Raw genomic sequence first — 22591 nt, forward strand, 5'->3', positions numbered from 1 at the left:
TTAAAGTTTCAGTCTGAGATCACGCCATGTGAATGGGTGAAGTTGTTTTTTAGAATCTCATAATTTGGATCTTAAAAGTAAAACGCTTTAATGTCTCTCTGATGAGTTTTGCCTCTAAAATTTAAAAAGTCTCCTCAGTAAATTAAATATCAAACTTTAGAATCTGAGGCTGAAAGTTCACAGTTAAGAGGTGAAAGTTCACACTATTTACCCAAATGCTTTAAGAAGTTGATACTACAGATATATTTTTCAACCTTTGATGTTTTAAATAAAGTTTTTCACCTGCATTCTGCCGTCATCTGGTGTAAAGAAAACAGAATAATATGAAGAAGGTTTGTAAGGGTCGCTGTTGTCACAGAGAACAGACGGTCAGTGTGTGCAGGACAGAAACTGATGAAGAGTCTGAGCTCATCTTTACTGCTCAGTCTTCAGTATACACCAATTCACTGTTGGATATAAATGCACATATATTTTATTATTTTACTTAAAGTCTTTAAAGAGCCATAACTTATAACCATAACCACCTCTCCTCTTCCACAATCATCTCATCATCACATTCAGAGGGTTAGAATTCATTCATTCATTCATTCAATTATTTATATTAAGAAAACACATCCTGCTGTCCCTGAGAGTGGATTCTATGATGACATCTCCTCACAGGCCAAAGGGTCAAATGTATGTTAATCTACCCATGACCTGCTGACTAATCCTGTTACATCAGCTGCTGGAAATTTAGAGGAAATGAAGATTATGTTGTGGAAGAAGGTTATACAAATATCAGAGCTTCTGTTCTGAGTTTACTTCCTCAGGAAGCTTTAGTGGGATTAGCACAAAGAGACATGGAGAGCAATCATGGTGGATCCTGCTGAGACTGTTCAGGTGAAGTATGAAGTCATCAGGCTACTGTTACACACACTTTGTTCATTCCTCTGATGTCACTGACAGTAGATGTTATTTTAAAGATCATGCCCAGTTCTGTCATGATACGTGTGAACACGTGTGAAGAGAGCCAGAGATTAATAACTTAACAATAACTAATGATTAAATGCAGAGAGGTGTATAAGCACATAGTGTGTGAAGAAGAAACACTCAGTGAATCATAGTGTAGCACCCAACCCATGTAGCTAGTATTCAAATTAGATCAAAGGGGTGTTGTAGCACTGAGTAGGGCCGTGGGTTCTTTAATTTAGTGGCTTACCCTACTAACCTGTAATGCTGATGTACCAGATAACACTTCAGAAAGTGCAAACTGTCAGTAATGCCTGGGGTTGCTGTCGGTGAGGCAGCTCTCTATGCTCCTCCTGTAGGCCTCCTTGCCATGTTTGATGCCCCTGCTACGTTGGCTCATGCAGTGCTGTACAGGGAACTATATATTGTACATACTATTGTTTGAGTACTTACGATTGGTTTTTTTGTACTTTTTATATTTTACATTTATATTTATTATTGAAACTTGCACCAAGGGAGTGGCACTCCAATTTCGTTGTACTCTGTACAATGACAATAAAGGCTATTCTATTCTATTCTATTCTAACTATCCCTGTTCTGATTAGAGCCTGTACTCCACTTGTCAACCAAGGTTTTCCGTTAGGAACAACCCAGATGGTTTTAGTCACTGTCACAGTCTCTACGAAGCACTTAATGTAGAAAAGGACTGACTGATGATAAGCCAATATTGGAGAATTCTGCTCTCCCTTTCTAGTCCCTGTCAGTACTCTTGCTGCATTTTGTATTAACTGAAGGCTTTTCATCAAACTTTTAGGACATCCTGATAATAACGAATTACAGTAGTTCATCCTAGAAGTAATAAATGCATGAACTAGTTTTTTCAGCGTCACTCTGACACAGGATACAGTGGGGCAAAAAAGTATTTAGCCAGCCACCGATTGTGCAAGTTCCCCTACTTAAAATGATGACAGAGGTCAGTAATTTGCACCAGAGGTACACTTCAACTGTGAGAGACAGAATGTGAAAAAAAAATCCATGAATTCACATGGTAGGATTTGTAAAGAATTTATTCGTAAATTAGGGTGGAAAATAAGTATTTGGTCACCTCAAACAAGGAAAATCTCTGGCTCTCACAGACCTGTAATGTCTTCTGTAAGAAGCTTTTCTGTCCCCCACTCGTTACCTGTATGAATGGCACCTGTTTGAACTCATCATCTGTATAAAAGACACCTGTCCACAGCCTCAAACAGTCAGACTCCAAACTCCGCCATGGCCAAGACCAAAGAGCTTTCGAAGGACACCAGGAAAAGTATTGTAGACCTGCACCAGACTGGGAAGAGTGAATCTACAATAGGCAAGCAGCTTGGTGTGAAAAAATCAACTGTGGGAGCAATCATCAGAAAATGGAAGACATACAAGACCACTGATAATCTCCCTCGATCTGGGGCTCCACGCAAGATCTCATCCCGTGGGGTCAAAATGATCATGAGAACGGTGAGCAAAGATCCCAGAACCACACGGGGGGACCTGGTGAATGACCTGCAGAGAGCTGGGACCAAAGTAACAAAGGTCACCATCAGTAACACACTACAACGGCAGGGAATCAAATCCCGCAGTGACAGATGTGTTCCGCTGCTGAAGCCAGTGCATGTCCAGGCCCGTCTGAAGTTTGCCAGAGAGCACATGGATGATACAGCAGAGGATTGGGAGAATGTCATGTGGTCAGATGAAACCAAAGTAGAACTTTTTGGTATAAACTCAACTCGTCGTGTTTGGAGGAAGAAGAATACTGAGTTGCATCCCAAGAACACCATACCTACTGTGAAGCATGGGGGTGGAAACATCATGCTATGGGGCTGTTTTTCTGCCAAGGGGACAGGACGACTGATCCGTGTTAAGGACAGAATGAATGGGGCCATGTATCGTGAGATTTTGAGCCAAAACCTCCTTCCATCAGTGAGAACTTTGAAGATGAAACGAGGCTGGGTCTTCCAACATGACAATGATCCAAAACACACCGCCCGGGCAACAAAGGAGTGGCTCCGTAAGAAGCATTTGAAAGTCCTGGAGTGGCCTAGCCAGTCTCCAGACCTCAACCCCATAGAAAATCTGTGGCGGGAGTTGAAAGTCCGTGTTGCTCGGCGACAGCCCCAAAACATCACTGCTCTCGAGAAGATCTGCATGGAGGAATGGGCCAAAATACCAGCTACTGTGTGTGCAAACCTGGTAAAGACCTATAGTAAACGTTTGACCTCTGTTATTGCCAACAAAGGTTATGTTGCAAAGTATTGAGTTGTATTTTTGTTATTGACCAAATACTTATTTTCCACCCTGATTTACGAATAAATTCTTTACAAATCCTACCATGTGGATTCATGGATTTTTTTTTTTCACATTCTGTCTCTCACAGTTGAAGTGTACCTCTGGTGCAAATTACTGACCTCTGTCATCATTTTAGGTGGGGCAACTTGCACAATCGGTGGCTGACTAAATACTTTTTTGCCCCACTGTATTTCTAATTTTAGAGATATTTCAGAAATGGAAGACACAAAACAAGACACAAGAAGACACAGGCTTACATATTTGTTTAATTAGTGCATTAAAGGACATATCCTGGTCAAAAATGATTCCAAGATTCAAATGTCCAGCTGGGATAACCACATTTACTCAGAGCCTTCTTGATATGTTCTTCTGCTTCCCTGGGCCCTGTGTAGGGATGCTGTTCACTCTGTGTTGTAGTGTCCTAATGACACCCAGTTTGTGCTCCAGTGGATAATGAGAGTCAAACCTTAAATACTGATCTGATTTACGGTATACATCGACTTTTAAATGTCCCCCATTATTGATGGAAATCTCACAGTCTAAGAAGGCTAACCTGCTACTTTTCATATTCTCCCCAGTGAATTTGATGTCTTGGTCCATTGAGTTAATGTGACCACTGAATCGTGGTATGTCCTGAGATTTAATTTTCACCCAGGTTTCAGCCACATACCTGAACTAATGACTTGGGGGTGTTCCAGGGTAGCATAACAGAGCCATCTTTTCCACTTCTTCCATGCACAAGTTGGCCACAATGGGTGAAACTGAGGAACCTCAGTTAGCACTGGAACCCTAGGTAGTACTGACCCTTGTATGTGAAATAGGTGGAATGAAGACAGTTCCAAAAGCAAACACACTTGGTCTATGCTGAAGAGTGGTCCTGTTGCTGAGGTTGGGGTCATCCTGTAATCTCTTACGAACTACCTTCAATGCTTCCGTGACTGGGATGCAAGTGAAGAGAGATGTAACATCGTACGAGACCATGGTTTCATCTGCCTCCATAATGACGTCTCTCACCTTCTCAACAAAATCTAAGGTGTTCTGGATGTGGTGTTCAGAGCTGCCTACCAACAGGTTGAGCATCAAAGCCAGAAACTTTGAGATGTTATAGGTGACCGAGTTGATCATACAGACAAGTGATCTTAAAGGTACACCCCTAGAAATAGCCTGTGGTATGCGGTCCGGTCAGTAGCGTTATCTTGTTCTACCTGCTCCAGAAAATCTATCACCCTGTTCCTGTAGTCACTTCCTGGGTCTTGTTTCTGGGCTCATGAGTATTTTTGTCACTGAACAAATTTTCTCATGATAGTCTATATGGTTTAGCAAAACTGTGCACCTACCCTTGTCTGGCAGAAGGATGATAATGTTGTCATTACTAACTGATGTAAGTGCCTTCCTCCTTCATGCTGATGTTGGATGCTGGGGGCTTTGCATTGCTGAGACATGCAGAAACTTTTGTCTGCAGCTGCTCTGCTTCTATGTCTGCAATGTTGTTGTTTCAAATTTCTCTTTCTGTGGCTGTGATCAGTTCAACTAGTGGGATTTGCTTCGAGAAGCTGGTCAGGGACTTCGTTTGCTCTTCACTACCCGACTCACTGGACCCTCTACAATTTGCATACTGCCACAACAGGTCCACTGATGACGCCATAGCCCTGACACTACACACTGCCCTGTCACACCTGGAGAAGAGAGACACGTATGTGAGAATGCTGTTTGTAGATTACAGCTCAGCATTCAACACCATCGTTCCCTCGAAGCTGGACAGGAAACTGCAGGATCTAGGACTGAGTAGCTCCCTCTGCAGCTGAATCCTTAGCTTCCTGTCTGACAGACGCCAAGTGGTCAGACTGGGCAGCATCACCTCATCCTAATGAACACTGGTGCTCCACAGGGGTGTGTACTGAGCCCTCTCCTGTACTCACTCTACATCGACTGCACGGCCACTAACAACTCCAACGTCATTGTGAAGTTTGTGGACGACACTACAGTGGTGGGTTTTATCACCAACGGTGATGAGACGGCCTACAGGGAGGAGGTCAGCGCCCTGACCTACTGGTGTTAAGACAACCATCTCACCCTCAACGTCGCAAAGACAAAGGAGCTGATAGTGGACTTCCAGAGGTGCAGAGAAGTACACACCCCCCAGCACCATCAACGGCGCTGCTGTGGAGAGAGTGAGCAGCTTCCGGTTCCTTGGTGTACATCTAGCTGAGGATCTTACGTGGTCAGGACACATAAACAAAACAGTGAAGAAGGTGCAGCAGCGCCTCTTCTTTCTCAGGAGACTGGAAAGATTTGGCATGCATCCTCAGGACCTTCTACCGCTGTGCCATTGAGAGTATCCTCACTGGATGCATCACCACCTGGTATAGCAACAGCACCGCTTACAACCGCAAAGCTCTCCAGAGAGTAGTGCAATGTTCTGAACGGATAATTGGAGGTGAGCTTCCCTCCCTCCAGGACATCTACAGGAAGCGGTGCCTGAGGAAAGCGGGGAGGATCATCAAGGACTCCAGTCACCCCAGCCATAAACTGTTCAGACTACTTCCATCAGGAAGGAGGTTCTGCAGCATCCGGTCCCGTACCAGCAGACTGAGAGACAGCTTCTTCCACCAGGCCATCAGACTGCTGAACACTTCATAGACACCTCAGCTTCACTACTGGAACTTCAACATTATGCACTCCACACTGTATATAAATGCCACTGTTTTGCACATGTCCAACTACCAACCTCTGTATATTTTATTTTATTGTTTACTCTATTTAATTTGTAAAATATGTATACACACACACACACACACACGTAGAAAAACATATTTAGTATACACATCCAGTAATGCATACATTCTTATATTGTACATATATTTATTACTCTCAGATTTAGCCATTCTTATATTTTGCTTGTTTTATGTTATTGTATTGTTGCACAACTCTGTTGCTTGTGAAACTCGCACACAAGAATTTCATTCGCATGTACTGTACCAGTGTACCTGCACTTGTGACGTGACAATAAAAGTGATTTGATTCGATTTGTCTCTGCATCACAGATACCACCATGACTGTCACATTCACTTGCCGTTCCTCCTCAGGTGTGGCTGTTATCTTGACTGTACCTGTACTACATTAGAGCTACGATCAAACCTCTTCATGCAGTGTGATTCTAACTGGTTGCTATGGTTATACCTCTGACCTCTGTACCTCCTGCGGTACCATTAGAGAAAGTGATGTAGTGAAACACTGTGTCAGAATAAAAGACATAACACTGATATTATTTTTCAGGCTTACCGTTTAGAGCAGCTGCGAGGCAGAACATGTGAGCCCATCACTACTCTCTGTGCTCGTTGATCAGATCCTAATCTCTGGTCTGCTTCAGCAATCAGCTTCTCTCTGAATCGAACTGAGCTGCCAATCTTCTCACAGCTTGTTCACGCGTGTTTTAGCGTTCGTTACTTTAGATTTATGGTCTGCATCATAACTACAATGTAGCCACAAACTCCCCTAATTCCACACTCTAACCTAACCTGCACCTCTAAAAAAGTACCTGTACGTCAGGTTGATGCAGCTGCTGTGATTGGTCTGTTGAACACCGTTGATTCTTCCTGTGCATTTCCAGCTACTTTTTCAGCAGCCAGAAATTCTTTTAATTATTTATATTTTAAACCTGTTGGCGTGAGATGAACCAAAGATGAAAGTCTTTACTGTGAGAAGAAACAAGCGTGCTCAGAGCATCTGAAAGCAGGCATGAGATGACAACCGTCTGTCTGATGCCTTCATCAGTGAGAGTTAGCCATGCGTCCTAATTGCTCCAGTATGAGAGAGCTTTCAGTTTATTTCTGCTTGTGTCGCTTACATTGTCATCTCTGTGCTCGGCATCCCAAGACAACTAGCTGATTCAGAAACATTACACAATCAGCAAGGTTACACAAACACACAAAAATATCCCATCCACCACAATCTGACATTTTACCAGCATGCTGGTAGTATTTTCAGTGCTCCAAGTACACAGGTTCCAGATTAATGCTTTCACTGTTTTTCCAACACTTTGAGTGCAGCAGAGCACATGAAAGTCTCAAGCCTGAAAAACACTATCAGGCTCCGTTAGATCAGGTTTACACTGCATTCGTCACGAGAGCAGGACTTATATTCTGTGAGTAGCACCTGTGTGATTGATCAAAGTCTGAATAAACTGTTTCTGTGACGGAGAGGAGCAAAACTGCGTCCGTGTTTGATCTGTGTTCCTCACAAAGTGCATTCTGGGTAAACTTTCAGGCTCATATGAGTGAGTAGGGACTCATATGAGTGAGTCTACTCACTCATATGAGTGAGTAGACACCTATAGCCTACTCAGTAGGCTATAGGTGTCTGCGGGGAACAGGTGAGAACAGATGGAAGGTCTTCTTTCATCTGAAACCAGGATCATCTTCTGCTGTGACTTACACTTTGCAGTATATTGTACAGTGAACTTGTCTGTCTATTTCACAGTATAATTTGCAGTATATACAGCATATTTCGCAGTATATACAGTATATTTCGCAATATATTGTACAGTATATCTTGCAATATATTTGGCAGTATAATTTACAGTATAACTTGCAGTATATTTCGCAATATAATTTGCAGTATATACACTATATTTTGCAGGACACAGCACTCTCGGGCTTTTCCAGAGGCAGTACTTTGCGCGTGCGCACTGCATCGCTGCCTGCGCCTTTAAGAGCCCGTTGCGCCGAGCCGAGCAGCTCTGACGATGACGCCATGCTGTTATTTTTATCGCGGTGACCTCATCGTTCTATGGCAGCACCAGGACTTCACCGAGTCCCTCCGCCGCTTCTGCTCTCCTCTGCGACCCGTCCTCTCCGGTACACCAGGCGGACTCCCCCGGTTTGTCCAGCCGGGTCGGAGGAGCTGCTGTCCGGACTCTGACGTCGAGTTTTCAGACGGTGAGTTCACCAAAATTTCTGGTTCAAGAGTGACCGAGCGGCGGCTGAAGTTCCGTTACCGGGCCTAAAGTTAAAGTTCGCTCCGTGTGTCAGCCCGGGCTAACCCCGCGTCTGAGGGGAACTTAGCGGGAAAACGTCGCTGTTCGTCGGTTTCTTTTTAGGTGAGCCGGAGTGGCGGTCAGAACGCGGAGACACACCGATAAAATGTGAGAGAGCAGCGGGCTGAGAGAGTTATAAAACGGCCAACGTAACATCCGAAATGTCGCCCACACCGCCCGAAGCTCCCAGAACCAGCGAGGAGCCTCCAACAGCAGCCAGGCCTCCCTTAAATCAAACTCACACTACAACAGCACAGGTTAGCTCGTATTAGACCGTCTGTGACTGCGCTAAAATATACCGAAACTGCCTTAAAATAAAGACAGAACAATATTTGTGGGTAGTAATGTCCTTTTAAATAATAGTAAATTTACTTATTTGTTTAAATTACCCTTAAACTCTGCTGACACCACTCATATTAGCTCATATTACAGTTCCAGTGCCTGTAAGTTCCCTTAAATATGCCAGGACTTCCTTAAAATGAAAACTAGCGTTATGTATGTGTATTAACATCCTTATAAATAATAACTAACTCAGTCTATGCAGGCAGATATCCATTTATTACCGCAGAAACTCTTTATCTGCTCATCTCAATTTCATTTTGACCAGTCTTCCTTAAACATGGTGAAACTTCCTCAAAGGTAAAGTATGAGCATTAATCTCCTCGTGATTCACTCAGATAACCCTGAACACCACCGATGACAGAGCTGTAAACATTAAGCTCTCCTTAAATCTGCCCAAACCCCCTAAAATAAAAGATAAAGCCTATTTGTTTATATTAATGTCTGATAAATGAAGCACCCTTCAGACTCTCAGATAACCTTTAAACTGCTGAGCATGCTTTTAACAGCACACACTAGACTTCCCTTACTAAATGTCTTTAAAGTTAAAGGTACATTTATTTTAAATATAAATAATATATTTAATGGAAATGTTCCATTATTTTTTTTAAGTGAAATAAACATCCAAATGTAAATAAGTTATTACAAAGTTAACAGGTGACCATTAGGTGTGTGAATCAGGTAAGCTGAGTAAATGAAGCTCACACTTCTCTGAGTGATCTGACCTCAGAGTCACGTTTCAGACTTCAGAAGAAGGTTTGACATTTAAATTTGAGAACCGTCTCTGTTGCATCATCTCTGCACACTGTCAGTACAAACGCAGGCAGCAAATAAGCATGATCAACATACTGAAGGATAATATGAGCATCAGAGGGTCCACACAGCCTGTACAATAATAAAACTTTGGATTGAAATACTGCAGGGTTAGATCAACCTAGCCGGCTGCTGTAGGTGTGTACTGTACAGCTATACCGGTCCAGACAGTCCCCTGAGAGTCTGTGTTCTTACAGATATCCAGACTGTGATGGAACAGAGTTAATGAAATAAAACAATTGTGGTTCATCTCAGTGGTAATAACAGTCTAAAGGAACTGAAAACTGATGGTTTAAGCTGCCAATAATCAATCTGTCAGTAATCAATACTCACCTGTGAGGGTGGACCTTTATCAGCCTAACCTGTGTTAGATTATTTCATAAGCACTGTCAGGTAAATGAAACCCAGCTAACTCACTTATTATCTGTGTGTTTCCTTCAGGAGAGGAAAACCTCGCCGTTTTCAGTGGTTTGTTTTTAAACGTTTGCACTGATGCTGAGAGGTGTCAGTTTAGAGCCGGTGAGTCACATGACCAGAGCAGTGAATAATTTTTATTTATGCGTTTACGTTTAGTGAGTGTGCTCAGTGAGGAAATTTAAGTGTCATGCAGGTCAGTAGGATGGTGGTGAAGCCTGATCAGTGTCCTTGAGGGAACCGGAAGTGATGTCAGGGTGACGGCCAGCTGCTGACAGCGTTTCCACCAATTACAATTAAACGCTCAATCATGGCGTTGTTTATAGCCATCACAGCACTGGTTTACTTCCTCTTCAGCACAATGAGCTGATCATGTGTTGGGGCTGAACCACAAGTTCCTCTCTGTAGTGGCTTTGGAAGCCTCATTTTAAATTTTTTTATTATAATTAATAGTTAAAACAATCTGCTGCAGCATGCCCCACCCACCTTTTTACCAGCTTCTTATTTTGAATGCTTGCCTCCGGGTGATTGGTCGACACTCCAGCGTCATTTTCAGAGTGTTGGCTCAGGTGAGCACAGCGGGAGTCTAACCTGTCTTTGTGTGATGTCAGCACAGGGCTAAAGTCCTGTGATTGGCTGCTTTTAACCTCAGGTCATTCACCTTTGACCGGTCTCCACTGTCAGCTCAAGCTCTGAGCGCACCTGTCACATGTAGAGGCGCAGAGGAGCAGGAAGTGGCAGCGCTCTTTATCTGATGGTGTTTGAAGATGAGGGCTCTCTGTGTCTCAGAGGCCCGACTTCACCGCTCTGTTACACCTGATAACAGCCTCTACCTGGACTCTTACCTGTGGTGTAGAGCTGAGGACGAGGCCGGCGCTCGCCCTCAGACTAAAATCATCATGACTCAGAGCTCGAGCCTCCAGAGAAAACCAAACTCTGACAGGAGGTCAGTACTCAGTGAGCGCCCACCACTCAGATTATTTTTGTTTTTCTGCTTTAGTGACAGTGACATCGGCTTAATAACACTCCAGGGCTATTTTTAGGTTTTTGAGTCAGAAGGACGACCAAGCAGCCTGTTTGTCTCTCTGAATCTAAATGCAGTAGTGATGTTATACAAGGCGCCTGGTCACCTCACTTCCTGTCACAGATCTCCTGCCGCAGGGGTTCATGTTTAACATGAAAGTTTTATAGGTGGGTTCCAATTAAGATTAATGGTCATGGCGACGGTGGGTCACGTGACTCCGGCATGCCGCCTGAGCTCAGTGTGTGATGTTGCAGGAGGCTGGCAGGTGATTTGAGTCGAGGCATTTCTGCAGACCGGTGCCCGTGATGCCATCTGTTCCTGTGGCTCGTAGCCGGTAATTTGACAGATCGGGTGTCAGAGCAGGAATGTCCTGGCTTGGAAAAACATCAGCGGGATCCGAATTATTGGATTGAAGTGGAACCTGATGTTGGAGACACAGCCAGAAGCTCCAGCTCCAGAAAACACAATCGTCCTCTTTCTTCCTGGTTCATGGCTCCAGGCTGGTCTCCTCTTGATTTTACATTCCTCCTTGCAGGCGCTAATTCAGTTCCTCCACATAAACCATCCGTTCTGTCGGGGGGGAATGTAGGTCAGTGCTCTTTGGAGGGATGGCTGTAGTTTACACAATCGTTTTAATGTGGACGTGATGCTAACACACCTGAAGGTTGATGTTGGAGCTGCAGTCTTGTGTGTGCAGCTCACTGTGGACATGTTAACTCTTTAAACACCATCACAGCTCTGCAACCACTGTCCACACTCCTTCAATCATTGGTTTCATTTAACCATCACAGGTACCACTTTCATCAGTCTCATCTCCACCTCATCCTCTTTCTCTTCAAGCTTCTCCTGAGTGAAGTCTAACACATGAAAACAAAGATAAACGTGCTCATATATTCTCGTCGTTGTCAGCTGCTCAGACATGTGACCCTCACGTCTCCCCACAGCTGACAGCGACCCAGCTAAACAGCAGCAGCTGGTTATAAGCTAAAATTGTGCAGCTGATGTCAGGCTCGAGTGTCTAAAGCAAGGGTCTCAAACTTAAATGACCTGAAGCTCACTTTAGTGTTTTCAAGTAGTACTAAAAAACAAACAAACAGGAAAACACCCACAAATATTTCCAAAAATGTAGTGTCTTTTGTTTGTTTGTTTGTTTTTTAGATTTCAAATATTGTATAAAAAGACAAAACTGAAAACGTGAACACAATTGTTTTCCCCCTCACTCTTAACTAACTGAAGCCTTACAATGAACTACCAAATAAATAAATTGTTACTCTCTTTCTGGCCAAACACATGGCAGCACATCTCCTATAATTTTGTTCGTATTTAACAAAATAAGACAGACATTAGTTTTTACACTTTACACATTAGTTTTTGACTGCTGGTGTTTTCTTTACAAATAACGTTCTTACTAACACAGTCAATCCTTAAACATGTTTGTACTCTCTGCTCATATTGCCTTCATATTAAATTTTTTTTTGCTTTTTAAAGAACTTATTTTAACATTAAATTCAACAACACGTGGGCTGCAAGGGGACCCAGGGCTGCGAGTTTGACACCCCTGGTCTAAAGTCACACTTTCCCTCTGATAAAGTGTCTTAATTACATCTCACATAAATTTATTCATCAACAGTCCAGCAAAGTTCGAGCCATTCCAGAGATGCTGGTGAGTCTGTGGAGCTACAGCGTTGCCTCCGTCTCGTTAACATGTTTTAAATGTGGTGCCGCCGACAGAAGGAAATAAAATGTGGGGACTTTTTCTGGGTCTCCTGGCTGTATACGGGTCAGTCCTGCTTACAGTTACCTGTGAAGGTGATTTGGGATTCCTGCTCTCCGCTGTGTTATCTGCAGCTGTAGAGACCTGGGACCACTCCATCTATCCCAGGTGGATGGTTTCACTTTCCTTTGGCTGGGACCGCGAGTTTAACGGTTGACCACTTGTGCGCTGAACCTCGATGACATCACTAAAATGAAGCAGCAGGACCCTTTACAGATGTGCCAAGCAACTAAGTCCCACTCTGAGGAGAAGGTGCAACAAGTTTGGGGATTTTTCGGCTCTAACTTTTACAGCATGAGGGAGTGTCCTGGTGCAGAGCTGTGAGTCATCCTGAGACCAGCTTCTGTCATACCTGCACAGCTGGATCAAGTTGTCAAGTGGCTTTATTGTCACTTCAACCATGTGCAATGGTACAGTACACAGTAAAGCGAGACAGTGTTCCTCCAAGACCATGGTGCTACATATAACAGACAATCAACACAGGACTACATAAAGTGCAAGTGTGCAAAAATTGCAAAAAACAAAACAAACACAGTGCAACACCAGACAGAATAGAACGATACAGACACAAGACAGTGCAATTGAAAGGTGCAACAATGACAGTGGGTTGTGCAAAAAACTGAACACTGTGCAAAAAGTAATTTGATGTGTGTGTGTGTGTGTGTGTGTGTGTGTGTGTGTGTGTGTGTGTGTGTGTGTGTGTGTGTGAGATTGTGCAGATAAGTGCTTCAACACCTGAGCTCAAAGAAGCAGCTCAATCATTCGTCACACTTTTACGAGCTCGAGCACAGAAACCACTGCATCGCTGATTTCTTACACAGCTCAGTATGAGGGTGTTATTTGATAATTATTTTCAGCTGGAAGGTGAGATCACCTGCATGTAGTGTACCTCCTCCCAACAAACAACTGATTTAAATCTTTATTACTGACTGTAAGGCCCACTCCAAAATAGGGCTGCTCAATTAATCGAATTTTAATCACGATTACGATCTGGGATTTCAACGATCATTAAAAATGACTGAGCCGATTATTAGCCCCTCCCTCGTGCTTTACTCTCGCGCTGCTCCGTGTGGCAAATCAAGCGCACCTCTCTGCATTTCGAACACACGTCACAACAATTAAGAGGACCCAAGGGAAGCTCGGAAAGCTAAGCAGAAGTTATTTGGAGAGGAGAGTGACTGCCATTGGTTGAAAAGAGAGGTAAAAAAAAAAACTTCAGTGGTGTGGAAACATTATGGGTTTGCGGAGTCAGACGTGGATCAAGTAGACATAGTGTGTAAACTTTGCTACGGTGTCGTAGCTGCACCACAGAGCAACACTGCAAAGTTCACTAAATATAGATGTTTACATTTTTCATTTATTTTTTATATTGCAAACATTTGCACTGTTATCAGTATTTGCACACTATTTTATATTATTTTTTTAAAGTCATTATTCAATACATTGTTATTGTTAACCCTTTAAATCCCTGTAGAACAGGAACCGCGTAAGCTAGCGCAATAATTTGTTTTGCATAATGAGTTGTACTTACATCTTATGCCATCAGCTTGTCCTCGGTCACGGTTTCCTTCCACATATAGCTTTGCAAAAATTGCATAAAAAGCGCTTGCAGGAACAAAAACATAATATTCCAGAAACACGCTTTGCCGATCCGATCAGCTGTTCGTAACACTTCCAACAATGAAAATGAAGTCAACGTGAACTATCTCATGCCCGCCATTTCCTGTCCGAAACCGGAAGTGACGTCATTTTCGCGGAAAATGTAGTTTTTTTACTTGTAGGCCTTAAAAGCCTATACTGGTGTTTTTATAAGTCATGTTTGACTATATACTTTTCTGAATAGTTTCTGGGATGCTTAGAACTCAAATTGCACTGCTGGAAATAGTTTATTTTGATGCACATGCTGTTTTCTTTGCAAATTTGCATCATAGGATTGTTTTTTGTTTTTCCTGCATTATATAAAAATTGCTGTATCTCCAAAATAAAACTATGAAGACACTCAAAATAAATTTCCTGTGGTGGGAAACTATTTTTTGCAACTTTTTTGTATTTAAAGTTTTGAGGGATAAGCCTCTTAAATTTCCCCAAGTAGAAATATATGTAAAAAAACAAAAACGATTTTCAATTTTTTTGTAGTTTATTGCACTTTTTTGTAATTAATGTAATTACCATGGACTTAATGCATACATATTATTAAAATATGGGCTATAACAGTTGTATTGCTGTATAGCAACTTGAAATGCTCCCAAAAATGGCACTACAGCATGTAAAAAAACAAAAACAAATAAATAAATAAATAATATAAGCTCTGGCGGACTTGGTTCTATGGTAGGTCTTAAAGGGTTAAATAAATATTGTCAAATAACCGAGATCTCAATTTCAGTGAAAATAATCGTGATTATCATTTTTGCCATAATCGCGCAGCCCTACTCCAAAACGCACGTCTCTTTTTCACGGTTTTCAGGAAAGCAATGAGAACAGCGCCGTAACTCTCCAGCTCCTTCCTCTGCTCATGTTTCAGGCTCTCTATAAAGTTTAGTGAAATTGGGCGCGATGTGTTTTGTGTCATCCTGATGTGCCGGACAACCTGACCCACCTGTCTCACGGTCATGGTTTTCTGTGTGAATAAGGTTTGTCCTGATTTGGCGTGGCGTCGTTGAATGTTTCTGAAGCGACTGTGATGCAGACTCACTCTGACTCTGTTTGTGTTTCAGATTTTAAAACTCAGAGTGATGTCATCAGGAGAAAAGACGGCTGTTGGAGTGAATGAAAGCCCCTCCCCCTCGCTGCAAACACACACACTGATGGACTGAACACACACACACACTCTGAACCACCATCTCACACACAGTTGGGATTGGCTCTCTCTCTCTCCCTCTCTCTCTCTCTCTCTCTCTCTCTCTCTGGGGCTGCCATCGGGATGACATCATACCCGGCCGACACAATGGAGCTCTTCATCCTCTGAGGTTCTTGGCCAGACTGCATCACTGTGCTGGACTGCCGGCCGGGACGCCCACAAGGAGGGGGGGAGGAGGAGGATTACTACCAGGGAGGGGGGTGGGGGGGTGGTAGGGAAGTGAGAGGAGGCAGCTCACATGTGTGAGCGTGTGGGGTCGCGGACTGGACTGGGTATGGCAAGGCCCGGGATTGTGCGCCCTATCGGGCCAGAAGCTCTGGTAGCGCTGCTGGAGGGGGCGCTGGACCGGGTGGTGCTGATTGACAGCCGGCCCTTCGTTGACTACAATACCTCCCACATCCTGGAGGCCGTAAACGTGAATTGCTCCAAGCTGATGAAGAGGAGGCTGCAGCAGGACAAGGTGCAGATTGCCGAGCTGCTGCAGCATTCAGCCAAAAAGAAGGTGAGTAGTGGTGGTGGTGGTGGGAGGGTGGGGGCTGCTCCGGTGTGGTTAGAATACGGCTCAGATTCAGAACGATGCGTTAGGTTAAAGTACGGAGCAGGCCAGGGGACAAATGACTGGTCACTGTGTCACAAACTGTATATAAAAGATGGACACAGCTGTCGCTTTAAGTGCTGTTGCAATGTTTTCAGAGTCAGACGTGACCGTGCCTGATGTGGTGAGTGGAGTTGTTGGGTGATGCTGACATGATTTGCCATTCATCTGCACATGCTCACTGAGGCATTGTTTCTAGTTTCAAGTTGATGGGAATTTTTTATTTATTTTTTTTACAAGCTCAATATCCTTTATTATTATGTGCAGATTTATTTTCTCTTTTCCTGATCCTGGATGTACCTGTGTATCTGTGTTGCAGTTGGAACTGCAGGCCGATCAGGAGGTGGTGGTGTACGATCAGAGCTCTGCCGACCCAGCCGCTCTGAGCTCCGAGTCCTTTATCAGTGTCCTGCTGGTTAAACTGGAGAGGAGCTTCCCCTCCGTACACCTGCTCTCAGGTGAGCCTCCCTGCACCCGCGTCGCTCTGCCATAACTAAAGTTCAGAGTGTGGCCTGTAGGGAACGTTTAACTGTGGGGGGTGAGCAGTTCACCGGGTTCACCGAGTCATGACGATGAATCTTGAGCCTCTGACTCTGGCATGCAGCTGTAATCTAAGTTTAAACAGGAAACCTCTGAAAGCGAGCGGCTGCTTCCTGCTGGACGTCTCTGCGACGCCATTAAACCTCATTTACACTCGTTAAAGGTGATTAAAGTGAGATGGCAGCAGCTAATGGGAAGGAACCGATCAGATTATTGATTTCTGATCGGCTCTAGCTCTGAGCGAGCATGCTGCAGCTGCCTGCAGCTATTTCTACTGAGTGTGGCGTTATGTAACGATGATGTAATGCTGCACGGTGGCTCCACCCTCACATCAGAAAAACCAAACAAAGTGCTAGCTCTGAGGTTTCAGTTACACAACAGCCACTTCCACTGGGAGACCAGAGTCACAAAACACGCCCGCCAGCGAACTGAGTCAGACAGGCATGTGAGCAGGAAGTGCTCATATGCTATGTTTAAATCCATAAACAGACAAGCTGTTAAAATTAGCTACAAAAACACAGAATATTTAATTTTTTTAAATTAAAATAAGAATGTAAAAGAAATGCTTAAAAATAAAAGAAAAAACACAAATCATAAAAAATTGAAAAAAGTTTTAAAAAAAGTCAAAAATCAGTCAGTAAACTTAAAAAAATTGTAACAGAATTTAATTTATTAAATGTATTTATTTATTTTTTTAAAAGTACCAGGACATTTAAACCAGGAGTGTTTGGGCCTCAGTTAAAAACTGTGTGAACATCTTTCAGGTTCTGTCTTTGGATTGTGTACAATCATGATCACAGGTGTAGTTATAGATCAGAACGTTTTCTTTACATGATCAATAGCTGGACTCACCTGGCACTTTCTGCTGGAAATAAATCGGTTTCCAAAGGAGGCTGCAGAACATCGATGCTCTGGCTTGTTGCCTGGCAACAGGTGATGAGGATGTTTGAGTCGAGCAGAGACAAAGATTCAGTCTGATTCCTGCCGGAAGGAAGCACAGCTGTTGACCTCATTATTTCACTGTCAGCTGACTCTGTGTGTGTGTGTGTGTGTGTGTGTGTGTGTGGTCTCAGGTGGGTTCTCCGAGTTCTCTCACCTTTTTCCTGGTCTCTGTGAGGGGAAGTCCACCCTGGTTCCTTCCTGCATCTCTCAACCCTGCCTGCCCGTCACCAACATCGGGCCGACCCGTATTCTGCCTCACCTGTACCTGGGCTGCCAGAGGGATGTCCTCAACAAGGTGACACAGCACCACCCCCACATCACAGCCCTGCCCCCGAACGCTTTTTTAAAAAAAATGTATTTTATTTTTTTTAATTCTCTCTTCTTGGGGTCCAGCCTCTCTGGTCCGGCTCTGATCCAAACCTGTGTTTGTTTTCCAGGACCTGATACAACAGAACGACATTGCCTACGTCCTGAACGCCAGCAATACCTGCCCCAAACCAGACTTCATCCCAGACTCCCACTTCCTCCGAGTCCCCGTCAACGATTCGTTCTGTGAGAAGATCCTGCCGTGGCTGGATCGCTCGGTGGAGTTCATAGGTCAGCATCACTTGCCCACCTCTCTTGTGTGACTGAATAAACCAGACCCTACTGCTCTCTGCTCAGTCTGAACTTTGTTGTGTTTCAGAGAAGGCCAAAGCCTCCAACGCCCGAGTCCTGGTCCACTGCCTGGCTGGAATCTCCCGCTCGGCCACCATCGCCATCGCCTACATCATGAAGAGGATGGACATGTCACTGGACGAGGCATACAGGTGAGAAGTCAGGACTTCTGAATCTGACCTGGGACCAAGTCTGTTTGTTAGTTTAAAATGTTTGAATGCTCAGTTTTCTGAGTTCTTCCCCCTGTGATGTCATCAGAGGTCACTGAACTCTGAACATAACCAGGTTGTAGTCATCAGTCAGCCGTTGACAAGGCTTCTGAAGCCCCAACAAGCAACCAGAGACAAGTTTAGACATTTATTTTACATCCACGTAATGTTTGCATAGAATCTGGAGCTCAGACACTCTGTTAGTACACGAGCCTCACAGCAGCTATATAGTTGGGCGGATTAGTCAGACGCCACCAGATGGAGCATTGTTGGTGAGAAACACCATCCAAGCTTATCCTTTTTCAGGGTTGCGGGGGGCCCAGATCGCCAGTCTGTCACAGGGCTAACGCACAGGGACAGACAACCATTCTCGCTCACATTCACTCCCGCATTCACACCTATGGGCAATTTGGATTAACCAGTTAACCTATCCCCACTAACTGCATGTCTTTGGACAGTGGGAGGAAGCTGGAGTACCCAGAGGGAACCCACGCAAACACAGGGAGAACATGCAAACTCCACACTGAAAGGCCTGATGGTGTAATTGAACTCAGGACCTTCTTGCTGTGCGGCAACAGTGCTACCGACCGTGCCACCGTGCTGCCCGAGAAACACCATGTATCAGTTAATCTCGGCATGATGTTTGTTAACACTGTAGTTAGTTCTTTTAAAGGTGAAAGAACTAGATTGAAGGCACAAGTGGCAGAAATTAGCTTTCCCCTAGGAGTGGATGGACTCTGCCTTGTGATAGTGTGAGGAGTTCAGTCATTCATTCAGTCTAAGCTGGAGGAGGTGGTGAGAGGGAGGTCTGGGCTCCCCTGACAACTCCAGATAAGCAGAAGAAAATGGCTGATTTTTGTGCGCAGTTTAGTTTTCAGATGATAATTTGTCATTAAGCGGCATTTGTTTTTATTGAATATTTACTTTTAGACGAGTCGGTTCATCTTGTTTTTTTCTCAACTAAGAAACAGTCACTAGGACGATCCCTAACAAACACGGCTAGCAGCTACAGCTGCATGTGTCAGCCTCCACCTGTCAGTCAGAAGCCACGCCCCTAATAATGCAAACTTTAAATGTGCGCATGTTTGGTATTGAATGATGCTGACAGCCGTAAGTGTTTGATCCTCATTAACCTGTCGTGTTGCTTCCTGTCCATAGTCATGCTCCTGTTTCTCTTCCTCATTCAGGTTTGTGAAGGAAAAGCGGCCGACTATCTCGCCCAACTTTAACTTCCTGGGTCAGCTGCTGGACTTTGAGAAGAAGATAAAAAGTCCTCCTGGTACGGACGCCAAACCCAAGTGTCTCCATCCTCCGGAGCCCAGCAGCGAGGCCTGCGCTCAGCCTGAGGATGCGGTCCCAACGCCCGGCGTGACACTGCTGGAACCTTTGACCCTGCCGTGCGTTTTAGCCAATGCCCCCGAGGAGCGCCTGCTGGCTCAGGCTCTGAGTGGCCTGCAGCTCGCCGACGGCTCAGAAGACAGTGCCCGGTTGAAACGCTCCTTCTCTTTGGACATCAAGTCATATGGCGAGCCTGGCGGGGGCGGCACCCATCGAGTTTTCGCGCCTCACAGCGGGTCGGGGGACAGCAATGACTTCTACAAGCCGCCATCCTTCAAAGAGACAACGAGTAAACCCTGCCAGTTCTCGCCAGTGGAGGAGGTTTCAGAGCAGTCCACGCCGGAGCAGAGCCCTGATAAGGAGGAGGCAGGCAGCCCGCAGCCAGCGGTGTCATCGGCCTCCAGCGGCTTTGCTAAGCCACCCACCGCTCCAACCAACTGCTCCCACCACTTGCACCGGAGCGGGAGCATGGAGGAGAACGCCACCAGCTTCCTGTTCGGCCTCTCACGGAGCCAGCAGCACCTCGCCAAACCAGGAGGTGGCAGCGCCCTGAAGGGCTGGCACTCGGACATCCTACTGGGCCCTGTCACCGTCTCCACCTCCTCTTTGGCCAGTGGATGGTACCTCTCCTCAGAGTCCACGCGCTTCTACTCTACATCGGCTATCCTGAGCGGCGGCGGCTTCACGGCGTACAGCTGCAATCACGGCTTGGAGGCGGTACGGCGGCGGCAGCGGACACATGACCGCGGTGACTCGAGGAGGAGCTGGCACGAAGAGAGCAGCTTTGAGAAGCAGCTGAAGCGGCGCAGCTGCCAGATGGAGTTTGGAGATGGGATGGCGGACAGCCGCTCCCGCGAGGAAATGGGCACGGCGGGGAGTCAATCAAGCTTCTCGGGCAGTATGGAGGTCATCGAGGTGTCGTGAGTTCACACACGCAACACAAACCAACGATTCCGTGTTGTGTCAGGGCCGACCCTGACAGTGGAGGACAAGGAGGGGACGAAGCCAGCAGTTGAATGGTTTTTAAATGCAGGTAAAAGTCGAATAAATCAAACCAGCTATGACTCGATCGGGTCTGATTCACGGTGATGGAACTTCCTGTGTGAGCGGCATTCAGGGGCATACAGGTAGTGTAGCAGCTCTTAATCGATGACAGCTGAGTCTAATGGCAGGTTTCTGCTGGGGTAACAACTTTTCATGAAGGTCAGACCATCTGAGTGGTCTCACAGCTCGGCAGCCATCTTGGTAACGCCTCTGAGCGGTTGGCTTTAATCTAATTTGTCACAGTAATGATCGTCTTTCTGCTTTCCACAACGATCCACTCAGTGTGATCGGAGATTGGCCTTCCAATCACATATTTGACATCATCTGTACAGCGTAATCTGTCAGGTCAAATAAATCTGACCCCTGACCTGACTCTACCTCTGACCAGTCTGATTGTTCCCTGACCTTCATGTTCCACAGTAACTGCCTAATAAGTGCCTTTATGCGTTTCAAGATGGCTGCCGAGTGGTGAAGGAGTTTGTGATGAAGCTCATCTGTGTTTATCTATCTGGTGGCAGGGGCTTGAGAGAGTACTGCAGCTTTACATGGGCATATCCATAGGGTGGGTTAGAACCATAGGTTGGCGTGACCTCTGAGCTAATATCAGGATATGAGGTCTGGAAGAAGCACTTTGGGAACTGGTTAACATGTCCGTGCTGCTGTGGTAACTCGTTAAAGGGCCAAAATGTCACTCCAACAGTTTAAAAACAGGAAATGCTGAAATGCGTCGAATCAGAGAGCTGCTGTGACTGAACACTCACCGCTGCTTTAACATGTCGTGTGCAGACCTGTCTGAGGGACTCGCACTTTAAACTTTTTTTTTCACTTCTAATCAATTCGTGATTGAAAATTGTGGCTGTAGTAATCAGTACCTCCACCGGAGGCAGTACTCACTGCAGCCTGTCAGCTTTGGAACAATTTTTTCTGTTTTCTGACATTAGTACATTGGGAATAGTTGGTTAATGGGACGTTAAATCAATACACTGATGTCAGACATCGCCTATGTGTTTTGCCGTGGTGGCTATTCCTGCCACACTTGGACCTTGTGATTGACGACAGGAAGTGAAACAAAGACTGCCAAGACTCTCTGGGGGGGGGGGGGTCAAAGGAGCTAGTTGGCAGGTTAACTCTCAGGTGTCCTCTGAGGCAATCAGAGGGGATCTCTGGCCTCACCTGGATGGACAGCAGGTCATGTGATCAGACGTATTCACAGGTAATCTTGCACTACTGTGGTATAGAGGTTGGTTTGATTCAGAGTGTTTAAAAAGAATAAAAAATATGACTTTTCAGATGTGTAAGTTTGTCTGCTTCATCTTTAAACTTCTAATCTCACACTGTATGGAAGACCAACACTGCCAAAAAATACAAAATACATGCTCTGACGTGTAATTAAAGTGGACGTGAAACTACACATACAAAGGCTAATTTACACCTCTGAGCCCTGCTCTCAGACACTGACATAGATGTAACTCTATCTGTGAAGCTTGGTTTTTAGAAATAAATTCTTAAAGTTTTAAAAACATGTTTAGCACAATGTTCTGTCAGTACGGAACACGACATTTTTTTTCCCATATTCATTTTCCTTTGGATTTATTGACCATAAAAATAAAGTGGACAAATTATTGATTATAAAATAATCAGCTAATTTCACCTTGTAGAATAAAATTAATTGAGTGTAAAAAAAAAAAAAAAGTAATTTCTGTAATTGTTTTTCCCATATTTATCAATAAATGAGAAATA

General features: G+C 44.7%; 1 protein-coding gene across 1 annotated transcript; it reads left to right on the top strand.

Annotated features, from left to right (window-relative positions):
* The first annotated feature begins 8009 nt into the window (after positions 1-8009).
* Positions 8010-22140, top strand: dusp16 (dual specificity phosphatase 16). Its single transcript, XM_085436249.1, has 7 exons — positions 8010-8207; positions 15384-16028; positions 16441-16579; positions 17735-17898; positions 18041-18200; positions 18289-18412; positions 19657-22140. The coding sequence occupies exons 2-7, from the start codon at positions 15765-15767 to the stop codon at positions 20729-20731; spliced, it is 1926 nt and encodes a 641-aa protein (XP_085292375.1). The 5' UTR covers positions 8010-8207; positions 15384-15764; the 3' UTR covers positions 20732-22140.
* The last annotated feature ends 451 nt before the right edge of the window (positions 22141-22591 follow it).

Source organism: Copadichromis virginalis, linkage group LG17 (assembly GCF_057382275.1).
Source record: "Copadichromis virginalis isolate Kocher_CV1m ecotype Utaka linkage group LG17, C_Virginalis_male_GT1.1, whole genome shotgun sequence".
NCBI lineage: Eukaryota > Metazoa > Chordata > Actinopteri > Cichliformes > Cichlidae > Copadichromis > Copadichromis virginalis.